The sequence below is a fragment of the Lithobates pipiens genome, unplaced genomic scaffold (genome assembly GCF_037356315.1).
Source record: "Lithobates pipiens isolate NorthernLeopardFrog02 unplaced genomic scaffold, aLitPip1_a1.2 Scaffold_16, whole genome shotgun sequence".
Taxonomy (NCBI): Eukaryota; Metazoa; Chordata; class Amphibia; order Anura; family Ranidae; genus Lithobates; species Lithobates pipiens.
The window spans coordinates 59,906,625-59,931,677 of NW_027507748.1; the positions used below are offsets into that span (position 1 = coordinate 59,906,625).

The following is a 25,053-nucleotide window of genomic DNA, read 5'->3' on the forward strand; positions in this document are numbered from 1 at the left end:
CCCAAAAGTGGGATATAAGTGATGATGTTGAATGCAGAATGATACCATTTGGGAGTTTTGTTCACATTTGAACGTTTCTATTCAGAAATGGAGACCTGTGCCTCATATACACATCCTAACATGGCCCATAATCATCTATATGACATGTGCGTGTATGTGTGTGTGTGTGTGTGTGTGTGTGTGTATATATATATATATATATGAGGCAATCACATTACAGCGTGTTTCCTAGACACAGTACACTGATTCTATAGTATAGTGATTATAATCACTTCCAGAGCCGCCTACAGAGGGCGCACATGCGCAGTGAGCAGCTCAGCGCTTGGCACTATATTCCCCGGCAGGCATTGCGAATCTGAGCACGTCTTGCGTTCTTCTTACGTCGCTGGACGTACGACGTGACCTGAGCGGTAGGAGGAGGCGGCGGTGTGACCTACAGGAGCGACCGGAGGAGAAGATGGCAGCGGCAGGCAGGATCTCCTTGAAGGTAAGAGCGGCAGGAGGAGTAGGGGGCCGGGGTGTGAGCGGATGGAGGGTGTCTGACATGTACTCTGGATGGAGGGGAGCTCCCTGTACGGACTGACAGTGAAGGGAGATTATAGAGGTCGGGGGACACCCTGAGCTGGGACAGGGGAATGACAGCACGTGGATGTGTTACTAAAAGCACCCAGACTTTTCTGTAATGTAACCTCATTGGTTGCTATTGGCAACGTCTACATTTTTGCTTTCCTTTGCACTAACCTGAGACTGACTTGGAGGCCTCCATTACTGACCTCCTCCTCCTCATATGGCTGTCATACTGATCCGCTGGCTTCCACGCTTATTAATTTGCAGTCCGAATGTGGGCTTTCCTTGCTGCATGCTTGTTGCAGGTCAGTCACCCCAAGGGTCGCCCTGAGGTCATTGTGTCCTCACCTATGGAGGAAGAGTCCAAGCACACCGTCCTGTATGGTCACAGGCCCATCCGCCTCTACTCGCACTCAACGTGATTGTAAACCTTTGCGTTCTTTATTTTTAATAACGAACCTTGAGCATGCAGTTTTGCACAGAGTGGCCCCGATCCTCATCTTCTGGGGTCCCCCAGTGGTGCTCACAGCTCCTCCTCGCATCAGTAAACCCCCCCCCCCCTGGGAGAATCGCTCTTCCAAGGGAGTTATCTTGCGGGCGCACTCCTGAGTCCAGCATTTATTTTCTTAGACACAGAATGCCAGACTTGGCCTGACGCCTGTGTTATTGGATTTGATTGACAGCAGCGGGAGCCAATGGCTGCGCTGCTATCAATCTATGCAATCAAGAGTCGAGAATCCCAGGCAGAGAGGTACATTGTGTGTCTGCCAAGGGAACGGACAAGGTCAGGTGAGTAAAATGGGGGGGCGGTCAGTGTCAGAAGTGTTTTCACCTTAATGCATAGGATACATTAAGGTGAAAAAACATGAGGGTTTAAAACCCCTTCCTTCCCTCCCAGCTGGAATTCCCCAAGTCCCTCTCCAGGGGTGGAGGCTGAGTAGAGCATGTATGGGATGAAGTGTCACACCAGGAGGGGTAGAGTCTGCCATGATGGATTCATTGACTTCATAACTTCGGATAAAACAACTGAGGTGTTTCAGGCAACGTCCCCCCCCCCCCCCCCCTCCCCCTCATCAGGGCCTTGGAATGGTATGATCGAGGGATATTTGGACTCGTCAGCAGGATTTTGTTGGGATGCTGGTGTCTGGTGCTATGTAATGTCCTAAAGTCCAGCCTGAGCTCATTTGGCTGGGCTTCTCCTATGGGTCACAGGAGTGCAATTCTTTTTGCACTCTTGTGACCCATTTTCAGCAGGGAGCGCTCTGAAGTCTGCTCTCTGTTGACATCACAGAAATCTGTCCAGGCACCGTGTTGTCCCGACAAAGTCTTGATCCACCAGGTGCGTGGACTGACACCTGTCTCAGTGAGACGCTGAGAGCCTTAGATGGCCGATCCCTGCCCCTCCACAGCTCAGCACTCCAATGAGTATGGAGGAGGAGAGCTGCTGATTGACAGGCAGCAGCTCTCTGCTCAGGGGAGCTGTAAGAACCAAGCCAGCTCTCTGTGTCCATTCTGATACAGAGCCCCAGTTTTGCCTCTCCCTCCTGATTGGCTAACTGAGTTTGACAGCAGCGGAAGCCAGTGGCGCCGCTGCGGTGTCTTTGCCAATTGGGAGGGGAGTTCTTGATGGCCGAGGAACTTGTGGACATTGCTGGAGAGATGGGGCTCAAGTAAGTATTAGGGTGGTTGAGGTGGCAGCTGCACACAATGTGTTTTATCCTAATGCATTCTATGCATTAACCTCTTGGTGCCAACACCTCCTGGCCCTTTAAAAGATTTATGATGCAGGGAGGCAGGGCGTGGCTTAAGATCACATAACCGCTGCCACGTGGTCTGAAAACTGCAATAAGGAGCTTTTGGTTAGTGGTAACTGTGCTGGGAGCGCACAGCACGCACGCACGCTCTCGGCACGGGTGTATTGGCAGCAATTTGCACAAATATGCGGCCCGTCGGTGCTAAGGACCAGGTGCTGAGAGGCCACGTATTTGTGTATTGCCAGCGCTTAGGGGTTAAGATAAAAAAAAAAAAAAAAAACAACCACCTTTGTTGTGCGGCAGCCCCCCTGAGCCCCCCTGAGCCCCATCTCTATCCAGCGAGGCTGTCCAAGACTCTCCCTCCTGATTGGCTCAGAAACTGCAGCGGGCGCCATTGGCTCCTGCTGCTATAAGTCAGTCAGTGAGCCAATGAGGAGAGAGAGGGGATGGGGCCGAGGTACAGCTCTGTGTCTGAGTGGATACACAGCAGTGGCTCGGTGCCCCCATAGCAAGCTGCTTGCAGTGAAAAGGTGGATGCAGTGTGGCTCCGATGCTACATCTGTTCCCTGGCACCTCTGCACTGAGAACCAAGCAATCGAACATCGACGATGGCTTGGTTCTCACAGCTCCCCGAGTGGCGGGCTGTAGACTGTCAATCAGCAGCTCTCCTCTCTGCTCCTTCACAATCATTGGAGCGGGTGGTGGTCGTCGCAGCGGCTCGCTGAGGTGGGTATCAGTCCAGGCAGCGCGTCATCCTGACAGCCGGGATCTGCCAGGTGCTTGGACTGATTTCTGTGACGTCAGCAGAGAGCCAGCTTCAGTCCGCTCTCTGCTGAACATGCGTCACAGGAGTGCAAAACTAATTGCACTCCTGTGACCCATAGAAGTCCAGCCAAATGAGCTCAGGCTGGACTTCTCCTCTTTTAAAGTGTTACTAAACCCACAACAGTAAAATCAGTCTGTATATGCAGTAAAGAATGCTTGTTATACTCACTGTGGAACCAAAGGGGTTGATCCTCTGTGTAAAAAGGCTGTTTGACCCTGTCTGCTCTGATCCTCCTTCCACAGCCCCCAATCTGCTGATAGTACAGAGCCTTGGGGGCACTCTGCACATGCTTAGTTTGGTGTATATTGCATGCGTGCGTATTTATTTTAATTATTTTTTTGGTTCTTGGGAGAGTACGTGTGATCAGCACTGCCAAGACAGGGTCAGGGGTCATGTAGCCTCATAAAACAATCGGGGGAGAATGAAAAGTCCTCTTGCAAGCTTTAACCAGACACTGATAGAAGTCACACGACTGCTATATACTGCTGATGAGAAAAGGTGTTTAACAGTTTATATTTACCAAAATAATTGCATTTCTATGTACTGTGGGAGACGAGATATAGTGAATGCAGGGTCTTGGGTTTAGTAACACTAAGTTGACAGTTAAAGTGCAACTTCACCCCCCTTGTAGACTTTTTTATTTAGACTTCCCTCTTACCTTTTTTGCTGGGTTATTCATGCACCCAGCATTGTTTTGTAGTGATCTCCCAATCTACTTCTGCACACCAGGTCCCTTCGCTGCCATCTTTACTAAAATTATCAGGAGGTGGGTGAAAGTGGCGACCTTCTGCTTGGTGTTTTTTATATAATTATTTATTTTTATTTTTTAGCAGTTTGTGAGAAAATGCAGAAAAATATAACTTGGTGTTGCCTATAACGATGGCCTTAAATTTTTTTTTTTTTTTTTCAGCTGTATTAACTATTGGAATTATTTTCTAGGTGCGCTCCTTCAGCACTAGTGTGACCAGACCAGTTGCCAGGCTGGTTAGGGTAAGTGTAACTTGGTGATTGTAAAGTCTCGTTTATTTTTATAGGAAAAGAAAAAAAAGTTTCTTACCTGCTCTGTTGCAGTGGATTTGCACTCCCCCCCCCTTCACTCCTCCCCTGGCAGCTGAATTTAAAATGTTGGTAGAAAGGGGAGGGGCGGAAGCCTCGTACCTCAGATTGTTGGCAGGGGATTGTCTGTTGACAGACCGTTTTCCTAAAATCCGACCGTTGGTACGCTCCATCAGACAATTGTCCAACTTTCAGCCAACAAACGTTGGATGACAGGCTAGTAAATTTTCAGCGGACAACGGTCTGTCAGATTTCCTTTTTGTCTGTGCACAAGTCCAAAATACAAACATGCATGCTCGGAATCGATGCTCACCAAACACGACATTGGGGAAAGGTGCCCAAAGGGTGGTGCTCAAGAGCTGAAATTCCACGTAGTACGTGGCTACGTTCATGTTTGTAGGCCGAAAATTGTTTGCAATTAGTATGCAGGGCGAGATCCAGGCACACGCCCTTTTGACAAGACTGATGCTCAGTTGGCCAACAATCCGATCGTGTATAGGAGGCTTTAGGCTTCGGAGTCAGACTTTGTGGGCACCAGGCACTGGAGGTCCGCCAGTACCTGGCGATTGTCCGGCAGACACTCAGAATGAAGCGCCTCCTATGTAAACAAGGCAAATCTCCATTCTGACAGGGTGGAAGGGATGGGTTTTGTGTCCGTGCAAAGAAGGGAATAAAATCCATCTTTCATTTGTAAAAGCAGCACACAGTACACAAACACTGGTTAGGCACACAGTTAACCATTTGATAACCTTGGCCCCTTCCCAGCCAGTGTCATTAGTACAGTGGCAGTGCATATTTTTAGCACTGATCACTGTATTGGTGTCATTGGTTCCCGCAAAGTGTCAGTTATTGTCCGATTGTCTATCGCAGTATTGCAGTCCTGCTATAAGTCCCTGTTCGTGCCATTACTAGTATAAAAAAGAAAAATTTTAGTATATATCCCATAGTTTGTAGACATAACCTTTGCACAAACCAATCAATATACACTTATTGGTATTTTTTTGTTTTACCAAAAATATGTAGCAGAATACATTATGGCCTAAATTTATAAAGAAATTCTTTCATTATTTTTTTGTTTATATTGCAAAAAAATAAATAAGCAGAGCTGATCAAACGCCAAAAGAAAGCTCTATTTGTTTGGAAAAGGGACATACATTTCATTTATGTGCAGCGTTGCACGACCACGCAATTGTCAGTTAAACAGTGCCGTATCGCAAAAATTGCTTGGTCATGGGGGGGGGGGGGGGGGTAAATCTTCCACAGGGCAAGTGTTGTGACTCCAGTGCTGCTTGGAATCGCAGACCTCAATAAAAGTATGTAGATCTTGAATTCAGATTTCTATTGCCTTGAGCTTATTTTGGGTCTGTGGCTGAGAAATTACAGAAGGCATAGAGTGCCATTTATGATTTAATTTTGAAATGATTCAACAGTTTTTTTTTTTTTTTTTTATTTAGCCCCCAATCCAGGTGTATGGCCTGGAAGGTCGCTATGCCACCGCTCTCTACTCTGCTGCTTCCAAGGAGAAGAAGCTGGATCAGGTGGAGAAGGATCTGACCCGAGTATTGGTAAGCAGAAGGTGGCAGACGGGGAACTAGATAGTGTGTATGTATATTATTCTTTTTTTTATTTTATTTTTATTCTTTAAATAAAGTTTTCACAATTCCAATAAGCAGAAAAACCTAGAAATACACAAGATACAGACCATCCATGCACAAATTCAGAAAGGGTACCTAGGAAACCACCATAAGATTAGGTCTAGAATATTGAACATAGGTACCACATAAACCAATCTTGGGCCAAAAGTATAGCCAAATAGATTTTAAGAGACTTAGATAATTTGTTACTCAATAGTCTGTCATGAAACCCAGCACAATGTGAAGGGGTATATGGAACAGACTATAAAAGAACTGCAGAGGGTTTTTTATTTTATTTTTTACAAAAGCTGTTGAGCTGTTTAACTACATGAATTATTACTATTTTGTAGCGCCTGGAAAAACGCCTGTGTGAAAGGGGGCTAATGGAATCATAGTCAGTCAGTCAGTCAGTCTTTTTAAGTAGAGTTGCAATAACATGTCCACACCCCCCCCCCCCCCCCCCTTCAAAGTGAGGGAACCCCGGGGTGTCGCCAAAACTAGTCGTCTTCTCAGTGCAAGATTTTTCCCTCCCATTACTGTTCTGGTGTTAACCCAAAATTTGGTGTTTTTTTTTTTTATTTTCACCCTTCTATTTGTCCTGTTTACCTTTATCGTAGAAGGTGATTCTTCCTAACGGGGACATAGACGGCAATAAAACCTGACGTGTTCTAATCTCTCTCCAATCTATCCAAAAATTTAAGAAAAAAAATAAATAAATTTGCCTTTAGTTATACTTTAAAGCAGGCTAGGCAACCTAAGCCTTCCAGCTGTTTTGAAAATGCTAGACCAATGAGACATTGCAAGACCCTGACCATCACAAGCATGACTCCTAGAGCGGAATGTGGCCATCTTTCCCATTTATTTATTGATTGAGTGGGCGAATGTAGAATGTCAGGGTAGATTACCCATTGCTCCCTGTCTTAGTGACACTTCTAGAAAAAGATGAGCGCACTATAAATTGGGAAAAGTTTTTATCGGTGGTCCTTTTTGAAAAAAAAAAAATTTAAACACCACCAATAACTTTTCCCAATTTATAGTGCACTCATCTTTTTCTAGAAGTGTCACTAAGACAGGGAGCAATGGGTAATCTACCCTGACATTCTACATTCCCCCTACTCAATCCAATTTTAAAAAAATGCAAATTTTTACCTGCAAAAAGATGTGCATTTTTTTTTTTTTTTTTTTTTTTCGTTCCCAAAAGGTGAACTTAAAAAAAACAAGAGTTAATCTTTTTGGGGAAAAAATGCACATCTTTTTGCAGGTAAAAATGTCCTTTTTTTTTTTTTTTTTTTTTTTTTTTTTTTAGGGGTTGTAAAGGTAAATGTGTTTTTTTTTTTTTTTTTTCTATTCTATGCATTAAGGTGAAAAAACATCTCGCACTGCCGGCACCCCCAGTCCCCCCCGTTTTACTTACCTGACTCCTCGAAAATCCCACGCTTGCCCCCGCTGTCCTCTTCACCGCTCAGCCTGGCCGCTGATTGGCTGGAGTGGATGGATTGAAAGCAGCGCAGCCATTGGCTCGCACTGCTGTCAATCGCATCCAATGATGCAGCGCACCAGGGGGTGGGGCTGTGTGATACAGCTGGCTGTATCACGGGAGCGCGCCTGCAGGTGCTTCTCACCATGCGAGGGAGCTCGCATGAACGTGAGAAGTACCTGCGGGAGGAAGCAGAGACAGACGCCGAGGGACCCCAGAAGAGCAGGTTCGGGGCCACTGTGCTAAACGAGCTGCACAGTGAGGTAAGTATAACATGTTGTTTAAAAAAAAAAAAAAAGAAAAGAAACAATTTTTACTTTACAATCCCTTTAATTATTTGCAACCAGTGACAATGGGCACCTGGAGAAGGTGAGAGAGAGGCCACAGCTTCTGAAACATTTTGCATGTTCCAAAAGGTGAACTTATCTTTTAAAGGTTATCCCTCACTTTGTTTTGGTGACATGAAAGCGAGTGAAGAGAAATCGCCAGTAAAGAAAAAATAAAATCTCCTGCAATTTTGTCTTCTGAATGCAATTTCCTATACTTGTCTCCACCCTCTCTGTGATCTGTGCTGTCATAGGAATGAGGCAGGTATCCGTTCTACTTCATATGCTAGTGCCTGGTATGACCTCACACCGATTTAAGGGTCCACTGCTAACAGTGTACTGAAATCTATAAATTACAATTTATCTGTCGGCAATTTCCACACAATGTATTTTATCTTGCAGGCACTTGTTAAAGACCCAAAACTGTCCATCATCATTTCTAACCCCCATGTGAAGCGCCCACTGAAACAGAAGACTATTGCCGATCTCTTAACAAAGGAAAAGTTTACACCCATCACCGCTAACTTTTTCAGTAAGTGTTGATGTTAATCTCCTGCCATGGGGTTCAGGCTGACCTCTCCGTTCTTCTTTGCTCACATTGGTCTTTGTGGGTCGGTCACATCAGCTTTGCCCTTGACTAGGATTCCATAGTAGTGATGTAAAGGAGGGGGTGGTGCTCAGTGGTAATGATGATGTATGGTCTCTGCATCTGGGGTCTCTGGGTTCTGTTCTCATTTATTCTTTGTGTACAAAGTTTGTGTGTCTTCCCAGCATTTTGCTTTGGGTTTTGCTGTTGGTCCCTGCACTTTATTAGAGAAAATCTTAATTTCCCTGTGCTAACACTGAGGCAAAAGTACCCTGCTATAGTTCTTTAACCACTTCCCGCAAAACAACATATCTGTATGTCGTTTTGAAGAATTGGTTGTCCTGGGGCGGTGTGTGTGTGTGTGTGTGTGTGTGTGTGTGTGTGTGTGTGTGTGTGTGTCTCTCAGCCATTATCACAAGGATTGGAAGGAGAGAGGCAGACTAAGGACACCCCCAGGCATGACATTTAAAGGAATATTGAATTTTTATTTAACTTTAAGAATCATTAAAATCGCTGCTCCTGAAAAACGTCCACTTCTTATGGCAATAACTTGCGTAAGCCTTTAGGGGAAAGTTTTTTTTAGTTTTGTTTTTTTCTTTTAATTCTATAAAACATCCAAAACATCTCATTTAGGCCAAAATGTATTCTGATACATGCTGAAAATCATTGGCTGTGCAGCCTGCTGACACACTCGTGCTGTGTGATAGTTCGGTGTAACGTACAGGTTTGTTGCAGTACCCGTGGGAGCCACCGTCCAGCAGTAAAATTACTACTGGCCGGTCAATAAGTGATTAAGCAGTGAGCCAACCCATGTCCTGTTTTTTTGAATTTTAATCAACTATTCCTAGACTGTGTTAAGGGCTGACACACAAAATATTTTCTGTGCACTCAGTATTGGAAATAGTCATCACAATGGAAATCGCTTCCCTAATCCTGTATGGCATGGATATGCAATTAGCGGACCTCCAGCTGTTGCAGAACTATGACTCCCATGAAGCATAGCAATACTCTGGCAGCCACAAACGTGACACCCAGAGGCAGGATGGGACTTGTAGTTTTGCAAAAGCTGGAGGTCCGCTAATTGCATATCCCTGCTGTATGGTGATCTCTAAAAACTCCTCTTTCCAGGCAAGCCTATCCCTCCTCCTATCTAGCAATTGAAATCTACGCTCTGTGGTGAGGAGCTGGTTATATTTTTGTATCGCTTATCTTGCCCTTTTGATTGTAGAACCCCAACCCTCTTGTGTCGTACGGTCTCCATTTATTTTTGCAAAGAGCTGTGAAAACTGTGTATCCTATTTATCTAGCTCTTCACTGTTGTGTTTTTGAGTGAGAATGTGGATGGTGAACTGCACAGCCCAAAACTGTTTGGGAATGGTACAAATATTTTTCACAAAGTCTGCTGCGTAGTGTTTTTTTTTTTTTTTTTTTTTTTTAATATATAATTGTTTATTGAAGAGAAGTGTGTACAAAGCATAACGATCAATACATAAACCAATATCAGGGGCAGCATTATTACATCGTTAGTTACAATGGAGCAGTCAAATACACCCACCTCTTCCATTATGAAAGAGAGAATACAGTAGACAGAGATAGAGGAAGAGTAAAGAAAAGGAAAAAGAAACAGGAAGAAAGAGAAACAAGGGGGGATGTGGGAGCAGGGGGGGGGGGGGAAGGAAGGCAGACCACCCTCTGATAAACAATTTCAAAGTTACAGTAGAGATCGCAAAAACAAGAGCTATGATCACATCACATTGGTTGAGACATTATGGCTGCATAACTAGATGAATATTTAAAGGCAACCCAACAGGCCCAGATCTTCGTCGCCAGCTCAGATTTACCCCGGAGGGAGAGAGTCATGTCCTCCATGTAATATGTGGTATCCACGTTGAGTAACCAACGCCGGAGCGTGGGGATCGTCTTCAGCTTCCAAAACTGAGGAATGAGGGTTTTGGCAGCGTTTAGAAGGTGTGGTGTAATCGACCTTTTATAGGGGCCCGTCGGCTTCCCCGTGCAATGGAACAGAACATACCACGGGTCGTTAGGGACCTCCCACCCCTGGATTTCCTTAATCGTATATAAAATCGCCAGCCAGAATGGGCGGATCCTCGGGCAGTACCACCAAATATGAGCATGAGTGGCTACCTCTCCACACTCCCGCCAGCACAGTGGGGAGGACTGAGGAGAAAACCTGTGTAAAACAACCGGTGTGTAGTGCCATCTGGTCAAAAGTTTATACGCCATTTCCGATGCTTTAGAGGATCCAGAGGAGGTATGAGCCAGGGTTAAGATTTGTGACTGCTGGGACGGAGATAAAGCCGTATGCAGTTCCCTTTCCCAGTACCGTAGAAATGAGGGAGTACCAGTAGAAGTGAGGGACAACAATGCCTGATAAAAGTACGAAACCGGCCTCTCAATCGGGCCAGGGTCGGCGAATGCGGTTTCCACAGGTGTAAGCTCTGTCAAGGAACGCAAGGGCTTTGGGAGCATGCGAACAAAGTTCAATAGTTGATGGTGTTTCCAGCGATCCATGTAGGATATGGGGGAGTCACCCATGATGGAAGAAAGTGGCATAACGCCGGATGGGCCGGTGAAATTATGTAGGCATGCGTTAGTGCCCAGCCGCCACGAGTGAATCTGAGGGTCCATGTTACCCGGAGGGAAGAAATCATGACCCACCAAGGGCATCAGGGGGGAGTTATACAACCAGCCATACATCTTACAGATAGAGTCCCATACCATCAAGGAGGAGTGTGTTAGCGGTGACGTGGTAGGCAAGAGAGTCCGGAACTTCCTCGGGATCCACATCAGTGTGGAAGGTTCAGCGCCACAGAGGTCCGTTTCTAAGTTTACCCAGAGTTTTGTGTCTTTGCAATACTTCAAATCAGAGAGCCTAGTCAGCACAATGGCTCTGTAGTAAAGCTTAAAGTCTGGTACAGCTAAACCCCCCTTACTTTTAGGGCGGATGAGGAGAGATCTACTCAGTCTGGGTCTTTTCCTATTCCATATGTACCGGTATACCAAAGATGTCAAGATTGTAAAAAATCCCACCGGTATCCCAAACGGGACCATCTGAAGCATGAAGAGCACCCTGGGCAGCAAATTCATCTTAACCAGTCCAATTCTGCCCAGCCAAGAATGTCGTAGCTGGGACCACTTTTGGATGTCTGACCTAAGTGTGTTGAGCAAAGGCAGAAAGTTAGCGCGGAATAGGGACGATAGGGAGGGCGTAAGCTGAATGCCCAAATATTTCATGGAGCTCAACTGCCAGGTAAAGGGATAGTTCTTTTTTCAGGTGAGACACCTGTCTGGCAGGGACAGAGATGTTTAACATTTCCGATTTGGACATATTGATTTTAAAATTTGACACCGCACCATAGGCCGAAAACTCGGACATAAGATTGGGGAGGGTGATCAGTGGTTGTTGTACATAAAACAATATATCGTCTGCGTAAGCCGCGTATTTGTGTTCCGTCTTACCTATTGTTACGCCACGTATACTCGGGTTTCGCCTAACAAGGGATAGAAATGGTTCCAGGGAGATCGCAAATAAAATTGGTGAGAGCGGGCAGCCCTGGCGGGTGCCATTGTATAGGGTGAAGGGGTCACTAAGGGTACCATTAATCCGTATCTGAGCAGTGGGGCAGTGGTACAACGTCGCTATTTTAGAGCGCAAAGAGGGTCCTATACCCAAGTGCGTCAGCGTAGCCATAAGGAAGTCCCAGTCCACCCTGTCAAACGCCTTTTCAGCATCCGTGGAGAGTAACAGGGTGGGCTGGGAAGTCCGCCGCACATATGCCATCAAGGAAAGTGTGCGGAGAGAATTATCTCGCGCCTCCCTCCCAGGGATGAATCCCGTCTGGTCCCGCGATATCCACTGTGGTATCAAGGGGAGCAGCCTATTCGCTATGGCTTTAGCATAAATCTTCGCATCAATATTCAAGAGCGAAATAGGGCGGTAGCTCGCACAGTCACTAGGGTCCTTGCCCTCCTTGGGCAATACCGTGATGTGGTCTCCGGGCGAAGGTCCCCGCCGGTCGAGGTCACGTTAGCGTATCTGGTCAAGTACGGAAACAGTATGTCAGCGTACGCTCTATAATAAGACACCGTGAGGCCGTCCGGTCCCGGTGCCTTACCACACGCCATATTTTTCATGGCGCCCAGAAGCTCCGCAGCCGTAAACTCCCCCTCCAAGGAAGCTAAAACCTCCTCGGAGAGCTTCGGGAGGGCGGCACGGGCCAGATAGTTCCCAATAAGGCGTCCCCGAGCATCTCTATCTTGGACACCCTGGTGCACCTGATACAGACGCTGATAAAAGTCCCTGAATGTCTTGGCTATACGGGGTGTCTCAAACACCAGGTCTCCCGAGGGGGTCTTAACTTTAGCAATAAACGCCGCGTTTTTACGCTGTCGCACCGAGTTGGCCAACAACCTACTGGGTTTATCCCCCCACTCATAAAATCGGTGAGCTACTATCCGAGAGCGTCGCTTTTAATCTAAATGAAGGAGGGACTTTAGGGTCTCCCGTTTCTCCGTTAAGGCGTGAAAAAGGGCCGGAGTCTGGTTCAGTTTATGCCAGCGTTCTAAGTCTGTAATGTCACGTAACAAGTTGGACTGTTGTAGTAAGCGCTCCCTCTTTTTCCTAGAACCCAATTCCATGAACTTACCCCTAATATACACCTTGTGGGCCTCCCACAGCACTCCCGGTGAAACGTCAGGACTGACATTAGTCTTAAAGTAAAACTCTAAACTGTCACCCATCACCTTTTTATCTGCCTCCTCGGCTATAAGGTCCTCGTTCAACTTCCAATTAGTTGATTTCAGGGGTATGGACGCCACTTTAATGGTTAAGGAGATCGGAGCATGATCTGAAAGGGGGGGATGAGTCAATGCTTGACTTCACTGTAAGCGGTAGGTGCTGGTGATCAATGAAGCATAGATCAATTCTAGAGTATGTTTGGTGCACAGGAGAATAGTAGGTAAAGTCCCTTTCCCGCGGGTGATTAATTCTCCAGACATCCATCAACTGCAGGTCATGGAGTCGAGATCGTATAAACCTCAATCCTCTGCCGGAAAGCGAGGAACCACCTCTAGAGGTGTCCAAAGTAGGTTCCAGGGGAACATTAAAATCGCCCGCTAGTAGAATGCATCCACGTGCAAAATTCCGCAAGGAGTAGAGTGTGGAGGCCAGGAAACGCGCCTGGTTTTTGTTAGGGGAGTATAAGGTGGCCAAAGTACACTGCATGCTGCCCAGGGTACCCCGCAGAAACAGAAAACGTCCCGCAGGATCACTTAACATTTCCTCAAACGTGAACGCGGTTCCCCTACGAAGCCCAATGGCCACACCTTTTTGCTTTAGAAATGTCGGAGAGGCTGTAGTACCACGTGGGGTACTTCGGTGAGTGTAGCCTAACTAGAGTCGTCTGCATGAGGTGGGTCTCCTGGCGGAAGACCACGTCCCCCCGCAAACGGTCCAGCTCCCTATATAAGTTGTGTCTCTTCCCCGGGGCGTGAAGGCCCCGTACATTAAGATATAAGGTTCACAGTAGCCATGGGGTCTCAGGAGGAGGAACCGCGATCACCACAACATTACCAATGCAACCCAGAGGCGGTCTGCCGCTAATTAGGGGGGAGGGGATGGAGGCAATAGACAAGAGAGGTGAAAGAGAAAAGGAAAGGGGAAGGAAAGGAGACAAGAAAATGAAAGACCCCACCGTAGTGGGAAAAACAAATTGAACCAAAAAAAATGCTGTCGAAGAACAGCTAGTAGTGCACGCATTGCCATGCTGTGCGCGAGCGGGCTGCGCGACCGCCACAGGGCCCCCACGCCCCCCACCCCAACAGGGGCACGGACGCCAGGGCCCCGCGCCGGGCAGCCCCCGCTCAAAAAGGGGGGGACGGGACTCGGGCGCAAACCACCACCAAAGGTCCAAAGTAGTGCCCCGCGGTCCGGTGCCGACACTAAGGCATAAAAATATAGAAATAACATCATCCAGAACATAAGACAGTAAAACGCCTGTAGAGAACAATATGAGTATGAAGCTAAGGCGGTAAGACGTATAAGGGGGGGAGATACCGCGAGTCAGTCACGCTCCAAAGGCAAAGGGAGGGAGAGGGAAAAATAACACGCCATTAAATAAAACGACGAATCAGCAATGTCCACTTCCAGACAGGGGCCCCCAAGGAGGTACCGGGGTGTGGCCCACACGGCCAAGGGTGACCCATCCATGGCCTTGCGAAAACTAGTTGCCGCCAGAGGCGGTCAGCTTCCTCGTACACTCTCGGTAAGGGAACCCCCCCAACTGCGTTCAGGCGGTATGCCCCACAAATGCAAGTAGACATCCAGAACAGGGAAACAAGCTGTAGGGCAGATTGCCATTTCAAGGACGGTAATCAGGTGCAGAAGTGCGGCGGGCACGGCTCACTCTCTGCCAGCCCTGGTCAGCCCCAGCGGGCAGGGGCGGAATGCCGTCCTGCCATCCAGGCAGTTCCGGGATAGGAACGGACATATCAGTGCAGAATTTGGGCAGCTCCTCCGGGAATCGAAGTATTGCGGTTTTGCCATCTCTAGAGGCGATCAAGGCGGCAGGAAAGCCCCATTTATATTTAATGGACGCCGCCCGAAGTAGTTCCGTGAGGGGACGCAGGGCCCTGCGTCGATCCAAGGTCTCCTTAGCCAGGTCCGGGGAAAAAGGATAACATCGCTCCATCAAAATCAAACAGTGTAGCTCCCCTAGCTTTCTGCATAATCAGTTCCTTTTCGGGATAATGGTGGATCCGGCAAATGACGTCCCGTGGGATGTCTGTAGCAAGATTGCGTGGTCGGAGCGCCCTGTGCACCCGGTCAATCTTCAAGGGGGCGTCAGCGGCTCGGCCCAGAAGACTGTTGAAAATACCCCGAACGGACGGTAAAAGCTCGTCGTCCCCAGTCGCTTCAGGGAGTCCCCGGATCCGAACGTTATTACGTCTGTTGCGATTCTCTTGATCTTCGAGCTTGTAAACGGTCGTACGATGCGAAATGGCAAGTTGGCGTGTAGTCGCCTGTAAGGATCAAATAGCGTTCGCATGGCGGTCTAGACGTTGCTCCGACTCTTCGACACGAACCAACACTTGCGAGAGATCCGTTCGGACTGCGGAGACCTCCTTCTTAATGACCCGCTCGAGGTTCACTAGCATGGAGGCTAGATCGGAGGTGGTAGGGAGGCTGCTCGCCCTCGGCGCCGCTCCGGCGGAAGGATGTTGATCCACTTCGTCGCCCGAGCCCGCCGAGGACTCGGGCGAGCGCGACCTCCGGTCCGGCCCATCGCGGGAGGCGAGATCTACTCCACCCCGCGGCTTGCGGCCTAGGTCGTCTTGCTCCTCCACCTCGTCCGGTTCCACGGAAAGGAATCGCTTGATTGACCCCGTCGAGGCACCTTTCTTGGGCAGAGACTTGCCTGTCCGCCGGCCCATCGTCCAGGTGGTAAAAGTATGACTTTTTGGATGATTTTAAGCAATTTTATCAGTGTCGGCCCCGGAGCTCACAGAGCACACGTCTGTCTAGCACATCACCAGGCCACGCCCCCTGCGTAGCTTTTTTGATGCCGATTTTCATTTACTGTACTCCAGAATGTTATGAAGAGTGATCAGATGAATTTCAATTAATTGCAAAATTTACTTAATCCCATAAACCTCTCCACTGCATTTCAATCCTGCCTCAAAGGGACCTGCTGACATGTCAGTGATCCTCTCATTTAACACAGGTGTCAGTGTTGAAGTGGACAAAGCTGGAAATCACTTAGTAATGCTGAGAATAACAGACTGAAAGCTTTAAAGGAGGGTGATGCTTGAAATCTTTATTCTTCCTCTTCTAACCATGGTTACCTGCAAGGAAACACAAGCAGTCATCATTGCTTTGTACAAAAAGGGATTTACAGGCAAGGATATTGCTGCTGCTACTAAGATTTCTCTTATATTCACCGACTGACACAGCTTTCTCTCTTTGGGTTGTTATGCCACCTTCAGGAGAGGACTAGCCATTACATGTTAACATGTGATAATAGAACTTCTACTTCCGCCCAAGGGGCAGTCCCTTAGGTAACAACCCCTCAGCATGCTACTGCAGCCTCAGTTTCATTTTGCCTAGTGAAGAAGGACCTAGGAACCCTGATGGGCCCATTTTTTTTTTTTCTGCAGAAGCTTGACTTTTTGCGCAAGATAGATCTGGTGATCTGCTATCAACAGCTGGCTGGGTGACAGGCTGGATACCCTTATCCTTGTAGTCTCCCCAGTCCGGCCATCGAGCGTGTGCAGGTTGCAGCTCCGCGCTAGGCCGGCCACGACAAAACCTCAGCTCCAGAGGTGGTCGGTGAGCTTTTATGCTCCGGGGAACACATATGACCAGGCTACTGATGTCTGCATCAGTGTGCCGGCCCAGCAGCCACCCTGTACTGATCAGTGAGGGGGTCTGTTATGGAATGTCTCCCAGCTCTTCAGGACTGGTAAGTACAGCTCTCCCTGCCTTGGTGGGGCTGAGCAGCTTGGCATTCCTTGGGAGGTCGATTCAGGGGTCCCTCACCTCCCTGTCCCCTTATTCCCACCCTGCAGAGTGGTGTGTCAAGGTGCCTGTGAGGCTGTGCTTGTGTCCTGTGCAGCGCTGTGTCCACCACCATTATTCCTCTGTCCTGTTCTTGCATTCGGCAGCCATCTTAGGTATGGGCAAGGGAAAGCATGCTCTCCTGGGATTTTGGTGGCAGTTTTATGGAATCCTAAACATGTTTTTTCAGTGTTCTCTAGCGGCAGCATGTGCTCCAGTGCTGTGGCGGCCATTTTACCTGTGTTTATGTCCTTATACTAGACACTGGGCGGCCATTTTCTTTGAGCACACTACAGAGCGGTTTCAGCGCAATTAGCAGCTGCTTCCACCAACACAGAGCGGTTTCCTCTGTACCTGGGAGCCAACAGACTACAGGCACTGCCTGCTGGATAGCGCACAACCCCTCAGGGTGGTGAGTCATGTGGGAAAGAGCCCCTCAGCCAGCAGCAGTAAGGAGGTTGCGCTGATCGATCCCCGCAACAACAATTGCCGAGATGCGCGCCTCCGGGGGCACGCAGTGGCTCAAAAATCCTGAGGATGTTGTATGACGCCCAGTCGGGAATTTGAAACCACTTTGCAGCCGTCATTAGCCTATAGGGCGGGCGGCAAGTGTATAAACTAAGTAACCACGATCCCGGTATAGGGGACTCCTGCATTTAAGGTTCCCACGGACAGGAAGGCAGAGGCAGTGGCCCGTTCCTTGTTTCCGGTTGTGGGGTGAACTATGCGACCAGTACTGGCATTCGCACCTGTGTCGCAGACACTGAGTGGGCAAAGCTGTTGCACCGCAAATTGGGATAGCACAGGCTGCTCCTGTCTGTGTGGAACTAGCAGACCAACTAGTGCAAGGCCTGAAGTACGTTTTGTGATGCGCCCTTGGATACTCTCCCTCTGTTATCCAGGGCTTCAGTATCGGCAGTGATGCTGATGCGCCTGATTTGGCTAAAATGCTGGTCTGCTAACCAGGCACGCAAAAAAGCCCTGACAGATCTTCCCTTCCTTGGCGACCGGCTCTTTGGAGCCTCCTTGGCTGACATTATTAAAAATGCCACAGGTGGTAAGAGTACTCTACTCTACTCCCCACAGGCCAAGAAGGTTAAGGAGCCACGCCGTAGGCAAGGGCCCTCATTTTCCGCTCACAGCGGCTTTTTCGTCCGCCCGGAGCTTCGGCCAAGCGTCGACAGGACGACCTCTGAAGGACCAAAGCGTCCCTGGAGCCGCAAGCCTGCGAGCAAAGGTGCTACCGCATGAAGGTCACCTTCGGGAGTTTGCAGCCCGGTGGACCCCTCATCTGTCTGACCAATGGGTCTGCAATCTGATTTCCTTCGGCTACAAGATAGCGTTCTCCCTTGGCCACAAAACAGATTCTTCCCCCCTCCAGCATACCCATTCTCCCGGCTCGCCGGGAGTCCCTTGGGGCAGTAAGGGACCTGCTGGGTTGTACCGGTTCTGGTTTCAGAACGCTTCCAGGGGTTCTACTCAAACCTGTTTGTAGTTCCCAGAAAGAAGGGGGGTAGGTCCAAGATTGGACCTAAGAGCCCTCAACCACTTGTGAAAGTGCAGAGGTTCAGAATAGAATCAGTTCGCTCAGTAGTCGCTGCACTCTATCAAGGGGACTCCCTGGCATTCTTAAACATCCAGGATGAGTACCTGCACATACCCATATGCCTTCGGCATCATAGGTTCTGTGATTTGCGGTCGGGGAAGCCCACTACCAGTTTGAGGCTCTCCCCTTTTGGTTTGTCATCAGCCCCCCGAGCCTTTACCACGGTATCTGCTCCTGTTTTGGCATTGCTGCGGCAACGTGGGATCTCGATTGTGGGTTACCTAGACGATCTCCTCCTGAGAGTATAGTTTAGAGGAGGATGTGGTGATCGCCATGCAGACCCTGCAGGAATTTGGGTGGCTGTTGAACCTTAAAGTAGCTGATCGTACCGACTCAGTATTTGGAGTACCTAGGCTTGCTGCTGGACTCCATGGAAACGAGTGTTTCTCCCTTCAGACAAACTGCAGACTCTCAGAGCCCGTGGTAAAAACTGTTGATAAACCGCAGGTGGCCGTCGCTATGCTTCTGCTTGCGAATCTGGGACTCATGGTGTCCTCCTTCGAGGCAGTAGGCCCAGTTTCACACCAGAGTCCTGCAGAAGCAGATTTTGACAAAATGGGATAAATCTCTGTTGTCCCTGGATTGGCAGATTCAGGTGAGCCAGTTAGTAAGGGTTTCCCTGATCTGGTGGCTGCGGTGCCCAGCACTTCGTTCCTGGAAGTTTTTTTCCTACCGCTGAAATGGACAGTGATCACAACGGACGCTAGTCTGACCGGCTGGGGTGGAGTAATGCAAGTTCAGTCGACCCCAGGGCCTCTGGTCGGTGGAGGAATCAAAGTTGCCGCTCAATCTGCTCGAGCTGAGAGCGATCAGGCTGTGCCTCTCCACATGGTCGATAAGACTTCGAGGGTGTCCGATCAGGATCCAGTCACACAATGCCACGGCTGTGGCATACGTCAATCGCCAAGATGGAACAGAAGCTCGGCCGCCACATGGGAGGTCGTTCACATCCTAAGATGGGCTGAGCGACATGTACCGGCCCTGTGGGCCTTTTACATCCCGGGAGTGGAGAACTGGCAGGCGGACTATCTTAAGTCGCCAGATGCGGGACCCAGGAGACTGGGCATTGCATCCGGATGTATTCAGACTACTATGTCTGCGATGGGGCATACCAGACGTGAATCTTCTGGCCTCCCGTCTCAATCGGAAGGTACCGAGGTTCATGTCCAGGTCGAGATCCATGGGCAGACACGCTGGTGGCTCTGTGGGATCAGTACTAGCTGATATATATGCCTTTCCTCTGCTAAAACTGTTACCACGTCTGCTCTGCAGAGTGGAGGCCAAGGGAATCCCAGTAATATTGATTACTTCAGATGGCCCTAGTGTCCCTGGTACGCAGACCTAGTGCGCCTGGTGGCGGACGCCCCATGGCAATTGCTGTTAAGAGGAGACCTTCTGTCTCGCGGTCGATTCTCCATCCTGCTTTACCATCGCTGGTTTTAACGGCATGGCTATTGAGAGCCAGGTGTTGAGGAGTCGGGTCTTCGGACTCGGTGATCCCAAATATGCTGAGCGCGCAAATCATCTTCTCGGAAGATATATCATTGTACCTGGAAGGCCTACATCTCCATGTGTGAGGAGAAAGGATGGCGTCTGCGCTCCTTTTCTATATCCAAGGTCCTGCTGTTTCTACAGCAAGGAGTAGACCAAAAATTGGCTTTAAGCACCATTTTATAGGACAAAATATCATCAGCTTTGGCGTCTCTCTCTAGTGAGCACTTTTGTTCAAGGGGTCCGACATGTAGTTGCTCCAGTGCGCCACAGTTACGCCCTTGGGATCTGAACCTGGTGTTATCGGCGCTTCAAAAACCGCCATTTGAAAATATCAGTTTCCCCTGTTGACTCTTTCCCAGAAAGTGGTCTTTCTAGTGGCCATCATATCGGCCAGGAGGGTTTTGGAACTGGCGGCCTTGCCCTGCAAGTTGCCCTATCTGATTATCCTCAAGGATAAGGTGGGGTTGCGTTCAACTGTGTTTGGGTTTTTTTTAATTTTTTTTTTTCCCCCGAAGGTGGTCTTGGCGTTTCACATCGATGGGGGACATTTTGTTACCATCTGTGTCCTAAGCAGACACATCCTAAGGAGGTGGCCCTCTGGACATGGTTCGGGCTCTGAAGGTGTATTTGTCTGCCACTGCTCCCTTCCGGAAGTCAGACTTGCTGTTTGTTTCGGTGGCTGGTCCAAAGAAAGGCATGGCGGTCTCGTAGGCCACCGTTTCCAGGTGGATCAGACCGATTGTAGTACAAGCCTATGCTTTGAAGGGGCATGTGCCCCCCCCCCCCTTTCCGATTACGGCCCACTCCACAAGGGCAATCGGAACATCTTGGGCCTTCCTGCACCAAGCATCTGTCGCTCAAGTGTGTAAAGTGGCGACCTGGTCGTCTGTGCGCGCTTTTACAAGGTAGATGTCAGTGCATCGGGTGATGCCTGTTTTGGCCGCATAGTTTTGCATGCGGCTGTAAAGTTGCAATTGCATATGCAATTTTTCTTTTTTTGCATGTTTTTTGGGTAAAAACCCAGTACCTTTTTAAGTTAATGCGCTTTTGCATTCGTTACCTCTGTCTTTGGTGCGGTTTGAGGGTAGTGCTTCTCAGTTGAGGAGCACCCTGGGTGTGTGGTTTTTATTTTTGGTGCTTTTTTTTCAAACACTAGTTTTTTTTGTGGGTGAAGTTTGCAACTGGTCTCTACTACTTGGCATGCTCACTAATTCCAGGAGCCTGGTGGACAAGTTGGGTAAACTAGAGGAGATGCTATTGTATGAGGATGATTTGGATTTTGTGGGTATTTCAGAGATCTGGTTCAACAGCTCTTATGATTGGCTGGCAAACATTCAAGGGTATACCCTTTATCGCAAGGATAGAGAGGGTAAAAAAGGGGGAGGGGTATGCCTATATATCAATAATGTACAAGTGAATGTGAGAGATGACATCACTAAGGGAGCTAGTGGGGAGGTGGAATCCTTATGCGTAGAGCGCTCTAGGGATGAAGCTAAGGGGAAAATGATACTGGAAGTATGCTATAGGCCCCCTAACATGAGGGAGAAAGGGGAGACAGATCTATCACAATTTGGATTAGCAGCAAGGAGGGGAAGTTTTATCATAATGGGGGATTTTAATTATCCAGGCATAGACGGGACGGAGTGAACCGCACATTGATCTGAGGCTCGCCAATTCATAAATGTCTTGCAGGACAATTTTATGGGTCAGATGGTAGATGCACCAACAAGAAATAAAGCATTACTGGATCTGCTGATTACCAACAATACAGACCTGATCACGGATGTGGTAATACGGGGCAATTTAGGAAACAGCGATCACCGGTCAATTTGGTTTCCATATAAATAATACAAATAGGAAACCTAAGGGGAATACAAAGACACTGAAATTCAAAAGAGCCGGAGAGGGGGCTTCAGTAACTAAAACAGCAGTGTTTATCCTCATGATGCATCACAGTAAGCACCTCCCATGGTTAATGGAGGACAGAATTAAAATTGGACTTGGGAAACTTAACATTAATAAACCACCAGGACCAGATGGCTTGCACTCGAGGGTACTTGGGGAACTCGATCAAGTAATTGCCAGACCATTGTTCCTAATTTTTTACTGACTGGAATGGTACCAGCAGATTGGAGAAAAGCCAATGTAGCACTAATATTTAAAAATGGCCCAAAATGCATCCCTGTGAATTAGACCAGTTAGCCTAACATCAATAGTATCTAAACTCTTAGAGGGGATAAGGGACTATATACAAGATTTTAGTAATGAGAACGGTATCATTAGCAGTAATCAGCATAGATTCATGAAGATTTGTTGTTGCCAAACAAATCTACTAACCTTCTATGAGGAGGTGAGTTGCCAGCTAAAGGAAGGCCCGTAGATGTGGTGTATCTGGATTTTGCAAAAGCTTTTGACAGTTTTCCATAAATGTTTACTGTACAAAATAATGTCCGCTGGCATGGCCCATAGGGTAAGTACATGGATTGAAAACTGGCTACACGGGTAAGTTCAGAGGGTGGTGATACATGGGGAGTACTCGGAATGGTCAGGAGTGGGTGGGTGGGATCCCTCAGAGTTCTGTGCTGGGACCAATCATGTTTAATTTGTTCATAAACGACCTGGAGGATGGGGTAAACAGTTAAATTTCTGTATTTGTGGACGATGCTAAGCTGGGCAATAACTTCTCCGCAGGATGTGGAAGCCTTGCAAAAAGATCTGAACAAATTAATGGGGTGGGCAACTACATGGCAAATGAGGTTCAATGTAGAAAAATGTAAAATAATATATTTTTGGGTGGCAAAAAATATCAATGCAACCTATACATTGGGGGAGAACATTTGGGGGAATCTAGGATGGAAAAGGACCTGAGGGTCCTAGTAGATAGGCTCAGAAATGGCATGCAATGCCAAGCTGCTCCTAACAAAGCAAACTGAATATTGGCATGCATTTTAAAAAGGGTAATAATTCCAGAGATAAAACAATAATTCTCCCGCTCTACAAGACTCTGGTCCGGCCGCGCCTGGAGTATGCTGTCCAGTTCTGGGCACCAGTCCTCAGGAAGGATGTACTGGAAATGGAGCGAGTACAAAGAAGGGCAAAGCTAATAAAGGATCTGGAGGATATTAGTTATGAGGAAAGGTTGTGAGCGCTGAACTTGTTCTCTGGAGAAGAGAAGCTTGAGAGGGGATGTGATTTCAATATACAAATACTGTACTGGTGACCCCACAATAGGGATAAAACTTTTTTGCAAAAAGGAGTTTAACAAGACTCGTGGCCACTCATTAAAATTAGAAGAGAGGTTTAACCTTAAGCTCTTTACTGTAAGAGTGGCAAGGATGTGGAATTCAGCGGGAGGCATTGATAGTTTCAACAAACTGTTAAGCACCTGAATGACTGCAACAAACAGGGATATACAATGTAATACTAACATAATCACACACACACACAGGTTAGACTTGTTTGTGTGTTTTTTTTTTTTTTTTTTTTTCCTTCCCACAACCTCACCTACTATGTAACTGACAGTATGCCAGGGGGAATTTCAGAGGTCTTGAAAAAGGGTCAACACTGTGTGTGTATGTATATGATATAATCTTTGCATAAACTTAATGTAATTGTCAAAAGCCTTTGACACGTATGAAATGCTGGTAATTATACTTCAGTATACCATAGTAACATCTGACGAAAAGATCTAAAAATACTGAAGCAGCAGAGTTTGTAAAAAATATTTGTCCTTCTCAAAACCTTTGGCCCTCACTTTTCTGTACAATTTGCTTACAATGTGTATATAGCCTTCAGTTACTCTGTTTTAAGGGGGGGGGGGGAGCATCTTGTCATTACTATTGTAGAATAGACGACTGTAGTTCTGTCTCCTCATGAACTTTGTCTGCCGTTTTTTTTTTTTTTTTTTTTTTTGTAGATTTGCTTGCTGAGAACGGTCGTCTTACTAAAACTTCTGATGTGATCAACGCCTTTGGCAAGATCATGAGTGCACATCGAGGAGAGGTGCTGTGCTCAGTCACTACTTCTTCAGTAAGTAACAGGCCTGCAATCTTAACTCTGTTGCTGTATAAAAGTAAGGACGTTTTTTAATTAATGGCAGAAAGCCATCCTGGAAATTGTAGTTCATATTCTGGAGCACTTTATAGCTATTTGAGCTAGTGCCAAGTTTATTAACCCATGGCCTATTTTCCTCTTCTCAGCCTCTGGATGAAGCAAATTTGACAGAATTGAAGTCTGCCTTGACTAGCTTCCTTGCCAAAGGAGAATCTTTAAAATTGGAGACCAAGGTAAGAATGTGTGTTATGTGATCATATGCTCATTAAAGAGGTGTGTTAGGACATTAGCTGCTGTACAGTACTTCACCTGGTTAATGCCCACCTTTCAAACCAACCTTACCAGCAGATCCTATGTACGTCTGATCCATGGAATATATTGACCATAATGCTGCAGCTGGGTAATCGAAGACCCTGGAAACATCTGGCTTGTAAATGTTTCTGGACAGCAGCGTTTTCTCACATCGACAGATGTGCTTTAAAATTTTTCATGAGAGAAATGGAGATTGCAATGCTGATGTCCCCTTGAAAACGTTAGTTTAGGACAACATAACGGTGCCTTCTGTTAGCCCAACTTCCTTCCTTTTTTCCTGCTGTGGTGAAGATCATTGGGAGCCATGCTCTACCTTCCCCTGACCCACAATTGTCATTGTGACCGATCTAAAGAAATGGGTGCACACTGGGAGGCAAACCTTTTTACTGGTTTTGGTCAAATCGAATGGAGTGTCCAGAAACTCAATGTATGGCTAACATGTTTCTCAAGCCACATAAATGACTGTAGTCAGTACTGGTTTACAGAGCCATAGAAGCTGCATTGAACATGTTTATGTGGACTGTTTTGACATCTGTCTCTTTTTTTTTTTTTTTTTTTTTTTTTTTTCTGCAGACGGACCCCACTATCCTGGGAGGAATGCTTGTCAGCATTGGGGACAAATACATAGACATGTCTAGCAAAACCAAGATCCGGAAACTGACCAAGATCATGAGAGATACTGTCTGAGCGATCCACTTCTCTAAATATATTGATTGCCAGTAGCTGAATAAATCCTTTTACTGAGTGCTGTGTAAATATGCCTCCTTTTACTTGCTGGTGTCGGTGT

At 47.5% G+C, this 25,053-nt stretch overlaps 1 protein-coding gene across 1 annotated transcript; it reads left to right on the forward strand.

The window, feature by feature from the left end:
• The first annotated feature begins 336 nt into the window (after positions 1 to 336).
• On the forward strand, positions 337 to 25,022 carry ATP5PO (ATP synthase peripheral stalk subunit OSCP). The gene is made up of 7 exons (XM_077479946.1): positions 337 to 487; positions 4,087 to 4,137; positions 5,658 to 5,768; positions 8,043 to 8,172; positions 23,818 to 23,930; positions 24,101 to 24,187; positions 24,840 to 25,022. The coding sequence occupies exons 1-7, from the start codon at positions 458 to 460 to the stop codon at positions 24,951 to 24,953; spliced, it is 636 nt and encodes a 211-aa protein (XP_077336072.1). The 5' UTR covers positions 337 to 457; the 3' UTR covers positions 24,954 to 25,022.
• Positions 25,023 to 25,053: the final 31 nt, after the last annotated feature.

Bases quoted from the DNA above. Each gene is read 5' to 3' on its own strand.
- ATP5PO (XM_077479946.1), top strand. From the start codon at position 458: ATGGCAGCGGCAGGCAGGATCTCCTTGAAG. The intron at 8,173-23,817 runs GTAAGTGTTGAT...TTTTTTTTGTAG, and splicing joins CATCACCGCTAACTTTTTCA to ATTTGCTTGCTGAGAACGGT. The intron at 24,188-24,839 runs GTAAGAATGTGT...TTTTTTCTGCAG, and splicing joins CTTTAAAATTGGAGACCAAG to ACGGACCCCACTATCCTGGG.